This window comes from Labeo rohita, chromosome 7 (genome assembly GCF_022985175.1).
Source record: "Labeo rohita strain BAU-BD-2019 chromosome 7, IGBB_LRoh.1.0, whole genome shotgun sequence".
NCBI lineage: Eukaryota > Metazoa > Chordata > Actinopteri > Cypriniformes > Cyprinidae > Labeo > Labeo rohita.
In genome coordinates, this window is record NC_066875.1 from 2,117,812 (window position 1) to 2,139,226 (window position 21,415).

At 33.5% G+C, this 21,415-nt stretch overlaps 2 protein-coding genes across 6 annotated transcripts in view; both read right to left on the reverse strand.

Moving 5' to 3' along the window:
• Positions 1–469: 469 nt before the first annotated feature.
• LOC127168379 (Fc receptor-like protein 5) lies at positions 470–6,278 on the reverse strand. Its single transcript, XM_051115224.1, has 8 exons — positions 6,221–6,278; positions 5,154–5,411; positions 4,787–5,068; positions 3,516–3,788; positions 2,142–2,414; positions 942–1,193; positions 722–835; positions 470–580 (listed from the first exon to the last, which is right to left on the reverse strand). The coding sequence occupies exons 1-6, from the start codon at positions 6,276–6,278 to the stop codon at positions 1,174–1,176; spliced, it is 1,164 nt and encodes a 387-aa protein (XP_050971181.1). The 3' UTR covers positions 470–580; positions 722–835; positions 942–1,173.
• Positions 6,279–9,318: 3,040 nt separating this feature from the next.
• Positions 9,319–21,415, reverse strand: part of LOC127168311 (sodium/potassium/calcium exchanger 2) — a 49,465-nt gene continuing 37,368 nt past the window's right edge. For all 5 annotated transcript variants that reach the window (XM_051115108.1, XM_051115107.1, XM_051115104.1 and 2 more), the window contains 4 exons: positions 15,353–15,487; positions 15,184–15,273; positions 14,674–14,840; positions 9,319–13,059 (listed from right to left, as the gene is read on the reverse strand). In XM_051115108.1, coding sequence (XP_050971065.1) covers positions 12,810–13,059; positions 14,674–14,840; positions 15,184–15,273; positions 15,353–15,487 — 642 coding nt within the window. In that variant the 3' untranslated portion in view covers positions 9,319–12,809. The remainder of the gene's footprint in view (positions 13,060–14,673; positions 14,841–15,183; positions 15,274–15,352; positions 15,488–21,415) is intronic.

The window sequence follows — 21,415 nt, forward strand, 5'->3', positions numbered from 1 at the left end:
AAAAACTCCCATTTCATGTTCTCGCTGTCCTATATCGCTTTTTTACCTTATTTGTTTGATCTTCTTTGCATGTTCACTTTGCGGTACTTCTGCAGCGATGTAGGATGATTACGATTGGAGTTTTTCAACATACCCTAACTGTCTTGAGTCGGAATACACAGAGTTCAGGAAGAGAAAGGCAAGATGAGTGTTTGAGATTGAAAAGTATTTAAATTGTATTATTTTTTATGAAATTAACTGATCGTTTCACTAGATAAGACCCTTCTTTTTCAGCTGGGATCGTTTACAACTGCATTTGGGATCGTTTGAAGCCGCATTTAAACTGCATTTTGGAAGTTCAAAATCGGGGCACCATATCAGTCCATTATATGGAGAAAAATCTTGAAATGTTTTCCTCAAAAAACAAAATTTCTTTACGACTGAAGAAAGAAAGACATGAACATCTTGGATGACAAGGGGGTGAGTACATTATATGTGAATCTTTGTTTTGGAAGTGGACTTCTCCTTTAAGCATGTCAAACTCTGTCATGTCGACGTGTCCGCCAGGTTCCATATTCACTGTGGACTTCATCAGGTCTACCTGTAAAATATGAAAAGAATAAATAAATAAATAAATATGCCTAAGGCAAAATTATAGTATCTAAGTTGGCTAGTGAGAAATTTAAGGACTATGACTCAAAACAAAGAAACAAAGAGTGTGAAAATAAAGCAGATGTTTTACCATAAGCCCTGTGCCATTTGACACCCAGGATGATGGACAGAAGTAAATATGGACAGGCTGCAAACACACTACTGATCATTTTGAGGACTGAAATCTGATATTCTGTTTGTGATTCTGAAATATATGAAATAAATACACATGTATTATTATGTAGAATATTCTCAAGTACTCGTGTACAGAATGAAAATGTTAGATCAGTATAGCTTTAGTTCAGTCCTACCTGTGACTGAGACCCAGCTCTTTGGTGATTGTCTTCTCTCTGGGAGTTTACAGTAGTAGAAACCCTCATGTGACTTTGAGACAGCAGGAATGGTCATTTGGTCAACTGTAGTTTGGGTCTGAATGAGAGATCTGTCTTTATAGAAAGCAGCTCTGAGGTTTGAGGAGTGTGTATTTCGTTGTAAGCAGTGTAGAGTCAGAGGATCTCCTTCATTTAAAGGATAAGCAGAACTTCACAGGATCACACCAACATCTGAAACAATGTATAAATAACAGAACTGTGCTTATTAAATAAATCATATATTTTAAAAGAATAAACTTCATTGTGAACCAAGTTTAATAACACTTAATTGTATGTTATTTATCATTAATGATAGTTCAAATTATTAAATACAATTAGCTAAACTTTACAGTGTTTTTGACCCACTGAAGCAGGACTTAAGTACATCTTTATATCTTGTCCTTGAAATATACTGCTGAATGTACTGACAACCTTTTATGATAACCTAAAACATACTTCAATGTCATTTCTTTTGAAATTTATGTCATGTATTTAAATATATTTGGAATGACTCATTTTAATGATGAAGTTAGCAAATTAGTACATTTCAAATATAATAATTTGTAATACTGAGAAACAAACTACAGTTCAAAAGACACACAAGTATTTTACATGTTCTTTAGTATGTCAGTCAACACATCAAAATGTAACCCTGGACCACAAAACCAGTCATAAGGGTCAATTTTAAGTAATTGTACATCGCCTGAATAAATAAGCTTTCCATTGATGTATGGTTTGTTATGGAAGGACAATATTTAGATATTTCTATATATAGAAAAATCAATAATTTTGACCTGTACAATGTATTTTTGGCTGTCGCTACAAATATACCCCCGCGACTTAAGACTGGTTTTGTGGTCCAGGGTCATGTTTTTAAAGCACAACAAACAATTACTAAAACGTAATGACTTAAAATGTACTTTAAAAGTGCACTTTTTAAAGGTAAAAAACATAGCTATGAAAATGTCTACAAGTACTCTTAAGTGGCCTTTTAATTAATTATATTTCTTGCAAGTACACTTTTTTTTTTTTAAATATACTTTTAGGATGCCAAGTGCACTACAAGTGCACAATTGATACATTTAACCATACTTATTTTTAACAAAGCCATGCTGGTCTTTGCAAATTCATGTGAATCACCATGTACTGTGATGTTCACAGGTTGACTCTTCTCTCCAGACTCAGACTGACACCAGTAAACTCCAGTATCAGATGTCTTAAGAGAGCTGATTCTACGTGTAGATCCTGTTTCTATCCCCCAGTCTGAAGATGAACAATCTTCCAGCCTTTCGCTATATCTTCTCAGTCTCCATCCGGAGCTCCTCTGGTCCTCACAGCTCAGGGAAAGGGAGTCAGAGAGAAAGTGTTGAGATCTGCTTGGACTGATGATTGGAGAAGCTCTAGGCTTTCGAGCTGAAACCATACAGTCATTTTAAGCAATTGTAGTGTTTATGCATAAAAATGATAAGTTAACAATCTTGTTCATGGATATTTAGATTAATCCAAAACATTGCATCCATTCACATAAAAGCATGTCTGTTTTGGACAAAACTAATGCACAATCGGTCATTCCACTAATCCATACTGAGCACCAATGTTTGTCTTTCAGTTTTTATTTTTTGCTTGTTTATTTATTGTTTATTTTGAAGGAGGAACAAAAAAAGTTAAAATAAGAAAGCCTCAATCTGAAAGAAAGATAAGATCAGTGTTGGTTAAGGTACTCTAAAAAAAAGAAATCACTTACTGCTTATTATTAATTACTTATTATTAATTACTTTATCTTTAACTGTGCAATTAGATTACTGTACTAATTACGTTCTACAAAAAGAATTGCACTACTTATTACTAATTACTTTCTAAGTCATATTATCAACCTCAACCAACTGAACAATACTAAGATACTGGCATGAAAATGCTCTTTTAATTCTTTCAAATAATAATATAAAATTGCATAAATAATTCATGAACTGACCATGAGCATTTGACAAGAGAAGATTAAATTAAAAACATACATTTTAACATCAGATGTTAAATGTTGATGTTAAATCCACTGTTGTTTTATTTAGAACTGTTTCATAGTCTGTACAGTATTTAATCACATCAGAAGTAACAGTAATTAAATTACAGAAAAGTGAAGAGTAGTCCTTTTTTTTTGCAGCAGAAAAGTAATTAAATTACAGTCATAATTACTACGTAAAGCATTACACCTAATACTGGATAAAATCATAGTTCATAAATTGCATAATTTGTTATTCTTGTTATTATGAGTTAAAAATATTTAGGAATTTTCAGCAAGAAAGACAAAAAAGCTAGGCAAAGCGTTTCTAAATTTGTAGGGGAACTTGTAATCTGTAAACCATTTCCAAAGTAACCTTCCCAACACTGCTCTTTTCCAGAGTCTTTCAGCTAGAATCTATTTAATCCAATTACAATCAGAAGCTGGTGTTGGTTGTATTTCATTTTAAGCAGGTAAACTGGTCCGTGATTAAGAGCTCCAATGACACGAATACTCACAGGTGACCCAGAGCAGCTGAGTGTAGCTGTATTCGGTGTAATAAGCTCCTCTCTCGGCTCGGCACGCGTAAACTCCCGTGTGCTTCACAGCAGCAGGACTGAGAGTGTAAGAGCCTCCAGCTCCTCTGCTGCTGTCTGACAGGAGCTGATGATCATCTCTGAACCAGCTGAACGTCCAACCTCTGGACGAGCTTCTCACTGCACACACCAGAGTTAACGAGTCCCCTTCGGGCAGCCAGTTCTGAGCAATCTTCAAAACTGCCTGGGTTCTGTCTGTCAATTGAAAAATGAGGCGTCATGTTCCACAGTGAATAGTTTTGACAACAGTGACAATGTTATGTGTCAAATGTCAGCCTAGCAGAGCAGGATTGTGGACTGACGTGATACCCAGCTCACTGCCACATAAACCAACCGACTAGAATGATATTGCGTCTCTCACTACTGTTGCGGTCATGGCTGGTTAACATGTGGAAATGACATAAATGCTTTTTTTGTGATCTACTGTGCTGTCTTACCATTGTTTTTTCTACATAAACATGCATTATATGGAAGCTCGTTACCGCCACTGAATAAAAACTAAAAAAGGTAATTGTCACTTTTTCCTCTCACAATTCTGACTTGTTGAAACTACAAGTTTACATCATGATATAACCTTGCAATTCTGACTTTTCTTAAAATTGTAAGATATAAACTGCAAGTATTAAAGACCAATTTTTACTGCAAGTTTATATCATGCAGTTTTGAGGGGGGAAAAAAGTCAGAATTGCAAGAGTCTTTTGTAGCATCTGGCGCATGTCACTACATTCATAAATTGAGGTGCTTAAGTCAAAAGTTGAAATTTAACCCATCTGGAGAACTCACATTTAGAAAGTGCTTATTATGTACAAATAAGACATTTAAAAAAAAAAAAAAAATCTTTTAAGATTCAAAGTACACTAAAATTGAATTTATTCTAATACATTTCTTTTCCACAAGTGGTGTATGTCACTTAAAGCTGTAGTGTGTAATTTCTGTACTACTTGAGGCACCAAATAGAATTGCAAAAAAAAATAAATAAATAAATAAAAATCTCTAATCCATTAATAAATGCACAGGTTAGACGTCTGTTTTCTTAAACACTCTTCCCATCGGCCAATGGTTAGACAAATAGATAGTCCAGTCTCAAGCTCAGGATGCAAAACCAGATAAAGCAGTGTTGAAATGCCACCTAGTGTTTAACACTGAAATAAATAGGTGAATACATTCAGTGTTACAGTCAGTAAAACACTTACCTTCCACTCTGAGTGAAACCACTTCACTCTTCTGGGATTTCATCGGTCTGCCCTCTCTTTCTCCCCAACACCAATATTTATCCTGATCAGATTCAGAAACCCTTTCAATAGTGAGAGTCTCTGCACTTGTGTTTTTCTCATCTTCAGTGAATATGCTGCTGTATTTAGACCAGTGGAATCTCCAGTCGCTGTAGTGAGACTCTATGGCACATTTCAGAGAGATCGTCTCTCCACTGAACACAACCCTGTCTGGATCTGCTGTGACTGAAGCTTTGGGTAAATCTATGAACAAAAGAACCATCTGTGAGTGAAAAACGGAGAAATAAATGTTTGTACTTGAACGCTGATGTTAGTTGATTAGATGAACCTGATACAGTCAGTGTAACAGCGTCACTGATCTCTGATCTGCCCGAGTCTTGTGTCTTCTCTCCTCTACAGGTGTATTTACCAGCGGCAAACTCGTCAGATATGAATTCGTACACTCTCTCAGTGTTGATGGGGACCACTGAACCATCTTTATACCAACTGTACGTCCAGTCAATGCCTTCCTCTATGTCACATCTGAGAGTGACAGTCTCTCCACTGAAGACGTGATCGCTAGGCGTTACAGTCACTTTTGGAATGGCTGAAAATTCAAAGATTTTAACAGTTGTGCTGTGTAAAAATTCCTTTATGTAATTTGGCGTTCAGAAATGACCAGCATAATTTATTGTTGCTGTATTATCTTTTTGTCAACATGTTTTCTTTGAATTAGCTCGGGTTTTGTGTATCTTTTTGGAACTGGGTGATCATAGGCTTCATTGATCTAAACTCATGCACCTCGTTTTTGAGTGAAAATAGCATTAGTTTGGGCAAAAGCCAACAATACAAAACCTGTGCTGAATGGAAGAAAACAACTTGATAAAAGATATTCAATCCAATATTTAGTAATAATGCATAATGAGAGATTTTGTTTGGTAAGCTGGTCGTTTTTTAAGGCAGTTGTGATACCCCGTGTGAGCAAACTCAGTAAGTTTTGGTCTAATGTGATAACGTTAACTAGCATTTTCGGGAAAAGAAAATCCTCTGCGGGTCAAAATAATGAATAGCATGTATTTAAAGATTTTGCAATTATTTGTGCGGTTTGGAGCACGAAGTTATTATAATTATAGCACTAATGATAACATGCCATGTGTGTAACATGAACACTGTCATATAAATACACTGTAACAATTATTATTATCCATTTCTTTGATTCATCAAATTAACTTCTACAAAATACTACATTTTTACATTTTTAAGTTGAAGTAGATGAACATTTTTACAGTGCATTTTTGCTTTACATTAAAACATCTTTAAAATAAAAAATATATACATAATATAAATGTATAAAAGTAAATAAAATGCTGCCCAGAGTCCAAACATCCATAATGGAAAATTAAAATTAATAATTACCTTGAGTGTACTGAGAGACAGCAAGTGATAGCAGCACTAAAAGGAGAGAAACCCACATTTCCATTCACTTAGTATTTTAACAATTCATTTATTATGCATGGAACTTCATGAACACTTAATGGACTATAGACTGGTGTTTGTTTGTTTGTTTGTTTTTATAATTTGTCAGAAGAAGAAATGGACTGTTGCCCAGTGGTCCAAAGTCCTCTTTTACACATGAGGCAATTTGCAAAAAGGAGAGATGCAGAAATGATCTTGCAACCTGTAACTGAACAAACTCACAGGTCTGGACAAAGAGAGCGAGTGATGCAGGAAGTATGATGTCACTGGAACAAATGAGCTGAGGTGTGAATGGCCTGTCATGCTTTTGTTTTATTTAGATGTTTGTTTTCCTTATTCTTGTTTCGGTGCAACATGAGAATGCAGGAAATAAAAGGCTTGTGGTTTACAAGTGTGCCAGTGATCAGCACAAAAGTCACATCTGCAGCTCCACAAGTCACCACACACCTAGTTTAAAAATATATATATATATATATATATATATATATATATATATATTTGACATTTTTGCAGAAGATGAAGTAAAAGCAACACACCCATAATAAAATAAAAAAAATCTACATATTTTGCATCACATATCAGCTGTGCATTGACTAGGTTCACAAACAGGAAAAATTGTTTGAAATAATGCCCTTCCCTAAATGAACTACTTTTTATTCTGTTTGCCTATAAATAGCATTACAACGTTATAGTGTCCACCCTTATATGACTTAAAAGCAATTATGTCATCAATGTCAAACAGTTAGCATTACTTTAAAACAGGTGATTGCAGCAAATCAAAACAACAGCAGCATATACAGGTGCATCTCAGTAAATTTGAATGTCACGGAAAAGTTCATTTATTTTAGTAATTCAATTCAAATTGTGAAACTCGTGTATTAAATAAATTCAGTGCACATAGACTGAAGTAGTTCAAGTCTTTGGTTCTTTTAATTGTGATGATTTTGGCTCACATTTAACAAAAACCCACCAATCTCAACAAATTAGAATATGGTGACATGCCAATCAGCTAATCAACTCAAAACACCTGCAAAGGTTTCCTGAGCCTTCAAAATGGTCTCTCAGTTTGGTTCACTAGGCTACACAATCATGGGGAAGACTGCTGATCTGACAGTTGTCCAGAAGACAATCATTGACACCCTTCACAAGGAGGGTAAGCCACAAACATTTATTGCCAAAGAAGCTGGCTGTTCACAGAGTGCTGTATCCAAGCGTATTCCTCTTGTTAAGCCACTCCTGAACCACAGACAACGTCAGAGGCGTCTTACCTGGGCTAAGGAGAAGAAGAAATGGACTGTTGCCCAGTGGTCCAAAGTCCTCTTTTCAGATGAGAGCAAGTTTTGTATTTCTTTTGGAAACCAAGGTCCTAGAGTCTGGAGGAAGGGTGGAGAAGCTCATAGCCCAAGTTGCTTGAAGTTCAGTGTTAAGTTTCCACAGTCTGTGATGATTTGGGGTGCAATGTCATCTGCTGGTGTTGGTCCACTGTGTTTTTTGAAAACCAAAGTCACTGCACCCATTTACCAAGAAATTTTAGAGCACTTCACGCTTCCTTCCACTGACCAGCTTTTTAAAGATGCTGATTTCATTTTCCAGCAGGATTTGGCACCTGCCCACACTGCCAAAAGCACCAAAAGTTGGTTAAATGACCAGGGTGTTGGTGTGCTTGACTGGCCAGCAAACTCACCAGACCTGAACCCCACAGAGAATCTATGGGGTATTGTCAAGAGGAAAATAGAAACAAGAGACCAAAAAATGCAGATGAGCTGAAGGCCACTGTCAAAGAAACCTGGGCTTCCATTGCACCTCAGCAGTGCCACAGACTGATCACCTCCATGCTACGCTGAATTGAGTCAGTAATTAAAGCAAAAGGAGCCCCTACCAAGTATTGAGTACATATACAGTAAATGAACATACTTTCCAGAAGGCCAACAATTCACTAAAAATGTTTTTTTTTTTTTTTTTTTTTTTTTTTTTTTTATTGGTCTTATGAAGTATTCTAATTTGTTGAGATAGTGAATTGGTGGGTTTTTGTTAAATGTGAGCCAAAATCATCACAATTAAAAGAACCAAAGACTACTTCAGTGCACTGAATTTCACAATCTGAGTTTATTGAGATGCACCTGTAAGATAGCAGCTTATGACACATATTTCTCAGATATCTGTTGTTCTTTTATTATTGGGGTAGTTTTGATGTTAGTGAATATCACACTGATTAAGCGATAATCCGTAAACATGATCACAGCATTACGGCTCAAAATATCAGATCCATCTTCGCAGAACAGCAGAGCCAAAGCACAACACGCAGTTAATATTCCTCCGCAGTAACTTGTAGTTTTCTGCTTCAGCCGCTAGAGGGACAAAAGTTACAGAATGAGTATATATATATATATATATATATATATATATATATATATATATATATATATATATATATATATATATATATATATATATATATATTTAGCAATTACGTCTATTGTTATTGAAATGAAATAACAAGAAAAGTAATATTTTTTCTTGCACATTAATACATTACATTTGTAGAAGAAAGAAAAGAGAGAATCCTGTTGGTGTGTTTCAACTTTATTACATATCTTTGCAGTTGCTAATTTCATGAAAAACTTCATTCACCACGGACAGTCTGCCCTTATATTTGCCTTTATTTCTTTTATTACATACATTGCATTTACAGTTTCTCTATATTTTGATTGTATTAGTATCTGTATATATGTACAATTGAAATGACTCACAAGAACACTAGTGAAATGGGACATTAATCAGAGTGATGGAGTAATTGTTGACATGCCGCATTTATAATCAGGCATGAATCCCGTGATTCAGTACAAAAGTGCAGTTTTATAAAGAAAGAAAGACAACGGTGGAGACAGAAACAGGGCCATCTACATTGCTAAGAAATATGGCCAGAAAAAGGTGAACAGAATCAGTATTGTCACTCCTTTAAAGTCCAGATAAGTTTTGTATGTCTGAGTGTAGAAATGAAGAAAATCCAGCATTCAGTAACTCCAGATTTGTGTACATTTCAGCCAAACATTCAGCTTCAGCCTCTTTCAGAGCGAACAAACAATAATTAAACAGACATACATAAATGCAAAGTGCATATTAACAATGCCATGTTTGACACAAAACAATGAAATTAATAATTACAATCCATACCCTGCCAGAAAGCAAGAACAGGATAAAGCAGGGGCACTTGAACAGTGTGTACAGCCCTCTTATAAGACAAAAATATAAAATAAAATACAAAATTATTATGAAAAGCAGATGTATATGTGGAAAATGAATAACTATTATGGTGTAACAGGCAAGGATGGAAAACTACTACTGATACGTAAATCTGAATTGCAGTTTGGGGAAAAAATGAACAAACATACATTTTCAAACAGCTACATTGCTTATATCAGTTTTCATTAAAAGAACCCTTTCAATGTTAGAGCATTTGAACTTTTTCTCTAATTATTGATATAATAAATGTCATATATCACATTAGTTCAGCTCAATATCTTCACATTCATATATTTAATACACATTCGCACATTTCTTTGCTCAGTCCAGACCTGCTGAAATACACTCTTGCAGCTTTACTGGTTCGGAAAACAAAAGCTATGCAAGATTTCACCCATAGACCGTTGAAATGGAAAAACACATCCAGCAATCTGGATGAGAGTTGGATGAAAGAGTAAATTAGGATATTGTATTTTCTTCTCTAAAAATAAATTTAGTACAGCAAAAGAGACTGAAGCATTTCTAAGTTCAGTGCATGTGTTTGCCTGCTCACAAAGAAAAGATACAATAACAGGCGTTGGTTTGACACATGGAAAACATCATACAAAAATAAAGTCTAACTCCACGCTAGAGGGCAGTATTTGCTAAGGTAAAGATACACAGCAGCTCCGTCCAGATTTTCTGTCACACCAAAATTTCTTCAAAAGACAAATAAAACGCCTGCCTCCACAATGAAATCGCTATTGGAATATGCTTTATGCTAGTGTACAGTATGTGAATGTTCTTGATCAGTGAGTTCTCTATTAGTTAGTAAATGCACTACATGTGTGTCTGTACAGATTACAAAGATCGAGTCCTAAAGCACCATTCGTGTAACATGGATTGCGCTACTCTTAATAAATGCGTGTGTTTTTACGTCTCTAGAATAAGTTCAGACGGCGCTAGCACATTAACACTCGTTCGTTACCAAAGGACTATTTATTAGGCAAATCATTATGCAAATATTTTGTCTTTGAATCTTACAGTAAAGCGATGAGCACATCTTGAATTATTAGGCTACACATTTTCATGCATGCATGGCCTACTTGAAAACGTCGCGCGTCACTATCCGGATTCCAATCCAAATACGTGGAGTGTGAACGCAGACTATTTAGGGAAATCACTGCACGTGGATTTAGCAGCTGGGAGTGCGATATATGTCTAATGTTTTCTAGGTTTTTACACTTAACTACAGACTACAAGCATCTACACATTTCCCTCGCGTTTATAATAGTATTCAATGCGATTTTCTATAAATGGCTGAGTAATAATGATTGGGGAAGCAACATGCAGTAATCACGCTCTGTTCTCCGGTGTGAATGAGGCAGCAAGTAATCATTTTTACAATCAATACTGCAGCTCAAATACCTCTACACTGCTATTAAATGAACAAGATATTGAAAAATGAGATGAAAAGATAGAAAGAAGAAGGGTGACATACCAGGTTGAATAATATGTTCAAATTCAATGCATCTGGCTACTTGGCCTCTTGACATACAGGCAAAATGTAAAGAAAAATATACAAATATTTATAATATCCTATAAATAGTGTTTTATTTAATGAAACATTCCAGTGTGGCATCCTGGATCCATAAAAACCCTCAAGATATTCTTTGCCACTGTTTCCTATGGAGTGGCTGCCAGTTTATTTTACACACCTTCACCGTGAAAAGAAACTAAACCAAACCAAAGGTGTTTAAACAACATTCAACATCTAAAAAAACATCATCGACCAGTGCTGGTCTTGGCCATTTTTTAACGCTAGGGAAGTAACGGTTCACAGATTCTCACTTTTAGAGCTGACTTAATTTTTTTCACCATTTTATTTAAATAAATAAATAAATAAATAAATGTTTATTTGCTTAATTATAAAGCTGGCTTGTCATGCAGAATACATCATGTTTGTATGTACCACTGCCACAAGAAAGTTTTATTTTCATGTTCTTAACAAGATGGTTTTTAGCATACAAACTCTAGTAAAAATGTAATAGATTCAAAATGCTATAGTTGGTCTATTAACATATTTACTGACATATCGATCCAGACTTACTGATATAAAAAATTGTAATTAAACTTTATTTGTAGTACTACGTGTGCACAATGCACATTTCTTAATATTTCACCTAGAATATGTTTTAATGTCACTATTGATGATGATTGTCTTTAAATATTTTGCATTTAAATAATCATATTATCTAAAGTGTACCTAAAGTATACTTGCAATTTAGCACAAACAAATATACTTAAGTATATCTTTAGCTGGACTTTTAGTTGCATTAAGTACAAAATTAGTTGTTCCAAGTTAGCAGACTTTAAATATACCAGTTTATTAAGTACATAATATGTAAATGTACTTGTAAATACATTTTAGTATATTTATTTTTCACTAGGCAATATAATAGAATAAATAAAAGAATAAATCAGAAAATGAACAACGGCCATCAGCTCATGCAAAGTGAAAATAATTTTGGACACTGTATCTGTCATATCATGGAGTAATTGCTCCAAACCAGCGATTATTCAGCAGTGCAGCACATTCACAGCGTGAACAAACGGCCTGCAGAGACTGAGAAATGAGCAAACGCTGCCTGCTATAATCACAGCGTCTGTCTACGCAGAAATCCCTACAGAGTGATTAAAACAACCCAAAAACAATCAGAGATCATTGTGATCGCAGAGCTCCAGCCGCTTTGCCCTTTGGCTTTGACCACAACCAGGATGCACGTTGCTTGAAAATAAATTAGAATAAATAAATGAATAACAAATCTCTATTAAGGTTTAACACTGTTGATGAAGCTCATCCAGTTCAAAGGATTCTGCACAGGAGTTTGTTTCGGTGCACCGTTACAGCCCTAGTTTAACATCATCTACTCATATGACCAATTGCACTTCAAACGAGTGAAGCATTAAAAAAAGTTGACACAGTTATTAAATTAATACTTGTTTTCTAGAAAAAAATGTCTTGTAATTTTGTTGTATTCTCAAGCACAAATACAGATCTTAAAAAAAAATAATAATAATTAAATACAAAAAAAATGGAAAATAAGAATTACGTGAAAACATGAATTCATTACTGCCAAATAGTTTTTGTTTTAAGAAAAAATCCCCATAAACATACACAGGGCGATGAAGTGTGAAGGAACCTGGGAACTCTTTGTCATAAGAAAATAAAGAGACTGAGGAGGTGAGGTAAAGTCAGCAGGTACGCGGTTTTAGCTTCATCACGGTGTGTAAATGAGACGGGACGTCAGATAGAGATGGGGCAGACGATGACCTTGTCCTCCAACAGGACGCTGACCACCAGGAAGACGATATAGAGCAGGAACATGATGAAGCCCAGCAGTTTGCTCATCTTCCACTTACAGGCGGCAATGGAGATGATGACGAAGAGGAGCATGAGGAAGAGCAGCACGATGGCACAGAACAGACCGTTACTACTCACCCGAACCGGGCTCATACTGTTGACAATGGAGAACAGCAGCCATGGGAACGGTAACCTGGGAAACAAAGAAATGCTCGTTTAGGGCTCTGAACATTAGAAATGTACAAAACTAAAGCTCGGATACAAAGCCGAGTGAACTGTGTGATGCTCAATGCAGCATAATGAAATGCGGAAATTCTATACTTTCAAAAAACAAACCGAATGTGTTTGAATGTAATGTTTTCAGACATCTGCATGTTAATTGCAATTAAATGACAATGTGTTATAGTTTAAACCGATATTAAATGCAATTAACTCATCTTTAGAGTGTTTTTGACGCACTTAAGTAGTATATATTTGTATGTAAATTCATAATTACTTCCTTGTCTTTGAAATACAGTTAGAGTACTGCTGAATGTACTGACAGACAGTTATGATAAACTAAAATATACTTTAATGTCATTTCTTTTGAAACCTTTGTCATGTACTTAAATATATTTGTAATTAAACATTTGTAATGATGCAATGAGGTAAAGCTGGAATTTAGTACCTTAAAATATATTTAACTATGAAATATATTAACTTCAAAATAAAAAATGAATTAAACATTATTGATAATCAAGTACTTTACATGTGCTTCAGTATGTTAGTCAACACATTAAAATAAAATACGACAGAAGTTTATTAAAACATTGACTGAGAATGTATATTAAAGTTTCAATTTGACATTGCAAAGTGCATATTATTTATATGCTCAACAAATTAACGCTGATTTGATTAAAAATACAGTAAAAACAGCAAAATTGTGAAATATTTTTAGAATTTAAAATAGCTGTTTTCTATTATAAAATGCAATTAAATGTAATTAAATGCAATTATTGACCCACTTAAGTAGGACTTAAGCACATCTTATTATGTAATTTCATAATTCTATTTTTAATGAAATTTGGTTAAAGTACTACTGAATGTACTGGCAGGCAGTTATCATAAAGGAAAATATACTTTAATGGCATTTCTATTGAAACTTTTATGGCATGTGCTGAAATCTATTTGTAATTAAACGTTTATAATGATGCAATGATGTAAGGTTTAAATTTAGTACCTTAAAATATATTTAAATATAAAATACATTAACTTTAAAATATAAAAACAAATAAAACATTATAGTTCAAATGATAAGTACACATTAAAATAAAATACGACGAAAGATTATTAAACAACGATTGAGACTGTATGTTAAAGTAAAAGTTTTAATTTGACATTGCGAAGTGCAAATTATTTATATGCTCACCAAATCAACAGTAAAAACAGCAAAATTGTGAAATATTTTTAGAATTTAAAATAGCTGTTACCTATGTGAATATATTATAAAATGTAATTTATTTCTGTGACAGAAAGCTGAATTTTCAGCATCATTACTCCAGTCTCCAGTGTCACATGATCTTAAGAAATCATTCTAATATGCTGATCAGCAAACTCAACAAACATCTCTGATGATTATCAATATTGAAAACAGTTGTGTTGCCCAATATTTTTGTGGAAACCATCACACATTTTATTTTTTTCAGGATTTACAGATGACAGAAATTGTTTATAACATTGTAAAAGACTTTACTGTCACTTTTGATCAATCTGATGCATCCTTGCTCAATAAAAGTGTCAATTTCTTAAATTAAAACACAAACCGTACCCCACAGTGATGTCGAATATGTTGGAGCCCACAGAGCTGGACACGGCCATGTCTCCCAGACCCTTTCGGGCCACAATGACACTGGTGATCAGATCAGGGATGGAGGTTCCTGCCGCTAGAATTGTCAGTCCCATGATCTCCTCCGTGATTCCTATAGTCTCTCCAACCTGCAGAGATATTAACACAAAGGTATCAGACTGATGAAGAGAATAACATGACAAAAATATGGCCTCAAAATCCCCATTGGGTTCAGTGGAACATTATTATACAGCTTTGTCACATCCATTTAAAACAAGAAATGGTTTATTATATAAAACATACAGTATACTCCAATGACATTTCTACATCAATGATTTCAGAATTAAAAGACTGCATGATATCAAATATATATGCTGCAGTATATAGTGTACTTTATATTCTTGTGCAAACTGAAATTCCAGATGCTCTGAATAAAACTACAAAAAAGCCCTGATGTGAACCAATTGTGATTGTTGTCCTGTCCAGTCTTACCTGATGAGCCCACCAGACCATCAGATATGAGAATCCTGCGATCCAGCATATCGCTCCCAGGAACGTCACGGGAAAGAATTTCTTGGAAGTCTAAAGAAGAGACGCATAAGAATCGTCTCACGTTTTCCAGCTCACATCTGTATCAAACACTCATCAAATAGAAACTCACAGGCTTCCTGACGTCCGGCAGCGTGATCCACAGAGGGAAGACTATGGGCAGGATGAAAAGATACGTGAAGCGCTTGCGTTTGGACTCGGGCCACGACAGGCTCAGAGGCTGATCTTCCTCATCGTCCTCTTCACCCTGATCAGAGAGAAATGTGTGAAATGTGAACATTTCCAATTATCTGCAACACGCACAAACTGCTCCGACACGTTCGATTGGATCCCTGTTCCTCCAATTAAACCTCGTGTAAATCCCGTGGGATGGAGGCGTTTTTGTCAGAACATGCCATACATAAATGCAGCTATAATCCAGGGTTATTATCGTTAACTAAAACTAAAACCATTAATAAATAAGTAAATAAATAAATGAATAAATCATTACTTAAAATAAACATGAACTGAAATGAAATATTTTAATTTTTTATTTATTTACTAAAATGTTTATTTATTTTAGTTTTTTTTTCCATATTGTAATTTTTATTATATTATTTTTGTTATATTGTTTATGCATATAGCTATAGCTTTTATTATTTTTATTTCAGTTTTAGTTATTTTAGTATGTCAAATTAAACTTAAAATGAGAAATGTTGGCTAAACTGAATAGCAAGGAAAAGTTTTAGTTTTGGTTTTATAACATTTAAATTGCATAATAATAACAATAATAAAAACAAATAAAAAATAAAATACAAGGGTTATTGTAGTTAACTAAAACTAAAACCCCAAAAAATTCACTTGAACTAAAATTTGTTAAAAATAAAACTTGTTTTATTCAGGCTAGTTAAGCTATTTTAGAAAAAAATAATTACAATAATAAAAACACACCAGTAGATGCACTTGAAATAAAATTAGCATTAACTGAAATAACACTTAATTTGATGTATTGAAATAACTAATACTGGAACTTAAATAAAATTTAGACATACTTATATTAAAAAAATATATAAAAAAAAACAACTAATAAAAATGAAACACAAAATTACTACACCTGAAACTAAAATTGAAATGAAAACTGAAAATATAAAAATATCAACTAATTTAAAATGTTGTAACAAAGCACAGAAACAAAGCACAGAATTATATTTTTATTATTATTATTACTATTATTTTGCATTAAAACTAAAACTAAAACTATAATACAAATAAAACAAAAAATATAATAATAAAATAATATAATAATAAATATAATAATAAAAACTATATTAGTATCTCAATTATATAAAAACAATAATACTATCAACCCGGTATGTAAGTGTGTGTTTCTATATCTGCGGTGTGTTGCAGTGAACGGAGATCCTCAGAGACACGCTGTCAGATGCCTCACCGTCACCGCTGCGCTGAAGCCGCTCAGACGGAGCAAGAACAACCGAGCGAGCTTACTGTGAAACTCCTCCTGTTCCCACTGCTCTTTCTCATTCTCACCGTTTGTCTTATCAGGCTGCTCAAAAACAGCTGCACCGAGCGTGTGGAGTGAACAGTAAGTGTGGATGACAATCAACGTAAGAGCAGGCAATCAGAATGTGTGTGTTTCCCTTTAAGAGCGGTGGAGTGGTTACTATGGTGATAAGTGATGCGTTTAAGAGCCGATTCCTAGCGGAGAAGAGTTTGTGATGACGCGTGATCAATCTGGAATCAAATGCAACGCTGACAGACGTCAAACAGACCCGTATTGATGTCCATGACTTTGCTGAATAGGATACAGTTCTGTTCCTTGAACGCTATTCATATCCTAACCATAACCTTAAAGGGATAGCTTTCCCAAAAATTAAAATTCTGGCATCATTTACTCACCCTCAAGTTGTTCTAAACCTGTATGAGTTTCGTTCTTCTGTTGAACACGAAAGAAGATATTTTGAAGAATGTTGGTAACCAAACAGTTGACGGTAGCCATTGACTTCCATATGGAGGAAAAAAAATACTATGTGTGTATTTTAATGGCTACCATCAACTGTAACTAAAATCGAAATGAAAACTGAAAATATAAAAATTTCAGCTGTTTGATTACCAACATTCTTTAAAATATCTTTCATGTTCAACAGAAGAAAGAAACTATGAAACTTAGAAAGAATGAATTTGGTATTTGGTATTTTTAAAATAGCATTTTAAAACCTTTTGACCTTAATTTAACTAGACTGTTAATCACACTAGCACACAACTACACCACCAGAAATAGAACAATGACTAAAGGTTTATCTTTATGAAAAAAACAAGTGTGCTTAATTGCAGTGAATGTGCACTTGTAGTGTATTATATATATATTTTTTAAAAACTGTAGTTACAGATAACAAAAATACACTTAAGTACACTTTTAAAAAGTGACCTTTGTAATAATGTCATGTTAAATCATTGTTTTAATCATCTAATTAAATGTGATGTGTTGTCTAACATACAAAAGCACATGTGTAGAACATCTACATTTTAACCATTGTGTGTTATTCAGTATTAAGTCAATGCATTTTAAATGTACTAAATTGCAACTTCATCACTGCAAATAAATTTAAATACATGTCATACAAGTTTCAATAGAAATTATGTTAAAGCATATTGTAGTTTATCATAAATGCTTGTCAGTACATTCAGCAGCATTTCAACCATATTTCAAAGATGAAATGACATAAAGATGTACTTAAGTACTACTTAAGTGAATCACTCTAAGCTTCAGCTAATTGCATTTAATATCAGTTTAAACTATAACACATTTTTATAAAATTATATTACTTTCATTTCACAATTAAGTATATTCTTGTAAAAGTATATTGTATTTGTAATAAGTAACATTTTTACATATGTTCAACTGCACTTTTTAAACGGTATAAAGCAGAAAGAACTCAAGACAACTAACAGCTTTATGACATTATTAGGTGAAAGCTGATCTTCCAGTCTCTGAAATATGAAATGTATGAAATTGGCAAATGTTGTTTGTAGTTTAACTTTATTTGCATTAATAACCTTTTTGTCGTTATTTAAAAGATGACAGATGTTTGTTCAGCAACATTTTATGCATAAATGGTATGTTGCGAAATTTAATTGAACAAGATATGAAAAATGTTTTCCGCTGAAATTGAAGTATAGTGAATTTCATCTGACAGTCTGTTTGTTTGTGGATGTAGAGACAAGGAAGAGTCTGTATAAAACAGCAGCAGCTGATTCTGAAACGTTCTCGGTTATATTTCAACATTTCCTCTTCTGCTTTGACACCAATGTGACCTTTCTTCAAGTAAAAATAGCTGCTTGTTGAGAATATTTTGAGTTTTTTTTTTTTTAATGTCACCTTCAGCTGCAGTGTCTGTGTGTGTGTGTGTGTGCGTGTGTGTGTGTGTTAGAGTGTGTGAATGAGTGAGTGTGTATATGTGTATATGAGTGTGTGTGTTAGTGTGAGTTGTGGGACAGCGTCCTGCAGGAGCAGTGTAATTATCGGGACGGCACACTGGTGAAACACTGGTGCGGGTGTGAACGGAGCACCGCGGCCTCCTGACAGACACACACAGGGAATGAACACTCAAAATAGTTTGAACAGGGGAATGACAGAAGAGATGAGACGGTCATCAGTGACACTGAGATAAAGAATATAATCAGCAGATAACTCAAAAAGTTACTTTGGTTTCTAATGAAACATAAAACTTTTTTTTTTTTTTTTTAAATAATTGTAGGCATATGTACTTTTAACCATCAGCCTGCCAGAGACTACAGATGAAAACTAGCCTGCATGGTTAAATTTACATGAGGGATCGAAATGCTCACGTCAATTAAAATAAAATAAATAAAAAGTACTAAAAACCAGGGGTTTCAGACAGAAAAAAATATACGACATGCATTTGCAGGGCTGCCAATGCCAACATGTTATCTTGAGATAATATTTTTAAACAATATGTTTTTATATTTAGTTTATAAAGTTTAAATTATTATAAAGACATTTTCTACCCCATTGGGTGCAGACAATAAAGCTTTTGAATTAAATTGAACTGAACTGAATAACAAATAACTCAATGATTTAATTACACCAAATTTTATATTACAGCTCCTTTTGTTATTTATTTTTTATTTTATTTTATTTCTAAAGATGAAAACTATCAAATTAGTTGTGATTATTATTGATTATGTGATTATATATATATATATATATATATATATATATATATATACAGTACTGTGCAAAAGTTTTAGGCCACTAGTATTTTCACCAGCTAAAAAATTGTTTAAAGTAAGTTATTTCTATCTTTTGCTGTATAACGGTTGCTGTATAACGGTAATAACGGTTTACATTTCCAAACATTCTGTTTGCCATTAATTGTAATAATCTAGTGAGATTTTTGTTTGCACAAGGAGTCTGACAACAGTCAGTGCTCCACACTGATCTAATCTCATCATCATCCAGTCTTCTTGGAATGGCATGAAGACACAGAACAAACTGAAACAGAGTAAATCCAGAAGAACTGTGGCAACGTCTCCAAGATGCTTCAAGAGACCTACCTGCAAAGCTACCTGAAAAATTTTGCGCAAGTGCACCTAGGGCAAAAGCTGCTGTAAACACAAAGAATGGTCGCACCAAATGTTGATTTCATTTAGTTAATAGAAGGTAATTGATAAAGAAAATCTATTTATGACAGCATCCTCATTTTACAGCATTTTTACACAAGTGCCTAAAACTTTTAACAGTTCTGCAGCTTTGCAGGTAGGTTTCTTGAAGCATCCTGGAGACTTTGTCACAGTTCTTCTGGATTTAGTCTGTCTGAGTTTGTTCTGTTTCTTCATGTCATTCCAGACAGACTGGAAGATGATGAGATCAGATCTCTGTGCAGAGCACTCGCTGTTGTCAGACTCCTTGTGCAAACAAAAATCTCACTGGATTATTACGATTAATGGCAAAATGAATGTTTAGAAATGTAATCTGATGTTTCCTACTGACACACTACAGCAAAAGACCGACTTTAACTGACTTTAAACCATTTTTTAGCTGATGAAAATACTAGTGGCCTAAGACTTTTGCACAGTACTGTATATATATATTAAAATTATACATTTAATGGAAATATCCCTTCTTTCTGACAAACATGCAGCTATCATATAAAATATTATCTGTAAAACTGTTTTTCAATTATATTTATTGCTATACTGTTAAACACTAGAAATTATATATTTAAACCCTACACAAATCCTTTTTTATTCTTTGTTAAAGTAATTTTTTAAAGTTGTTACTACAAATTAATTTAATTGGCAACACTTTACAATAAGGTATCATTTGTTAACATTAGTTAGTGTATTAACTAACATGAACAAATGTTGAACAATACAGTTATTGCAGTTTATTAACCTTTGTTAATGTTATTTAATAAAAATACAGTCGTTCATTGTTAGTTCGTGTTAATTCACAGTGCATTAATTAATGCTGACAAACACAACTTGTGATTTTAATAATGCATTAGTAAATGCTGAAATTAACATTAGCAAAGATTAATAAATGCTGTAGAAGTATTGTTTAGTCTAAGTTCATGTTAACTAATATAGTTTACTTATGTTAACTAATGAACCTTATTGTAAAGTGTTACCAATTAATCTACAAACTGAACAATCTACAAATTTAATCTATAATGTTAATACAAAAAAAAGGCTTTAGAGTGACAATAGAAAAGCCAAATGTTGTTGGAAACAACATCTTTATGAAATAACAAGATTTTTTTAACTCTTACTGAATAAATAGAAATATATTATACATATTAAAGGTGAGTCTTTATGAAATAACAAAATTTTTTTAACTCTTACTGAATAAATAGAAATATATTATACATATTAAATTTGTATAAATATGATATAATATTGTATTTTAATATGAAAATATACAAATATTTTTACATGGGGTCATTATATTAGATGGTCCATGGCATCAAAAATTTTGAAAAGCCCTGCCATAAACTTGATGACAATTAAATGACAATTATGGTCTAACATCAATAAATGCTTTCAGCTGTTATTGAAAATACCGACTATTAAATAAATCTTTAATTTTAGAATATTCCAGTACAATCTGTCCAGACATAAGACAATCCTAAAAGCAGGAATCTTTCTCTTCATC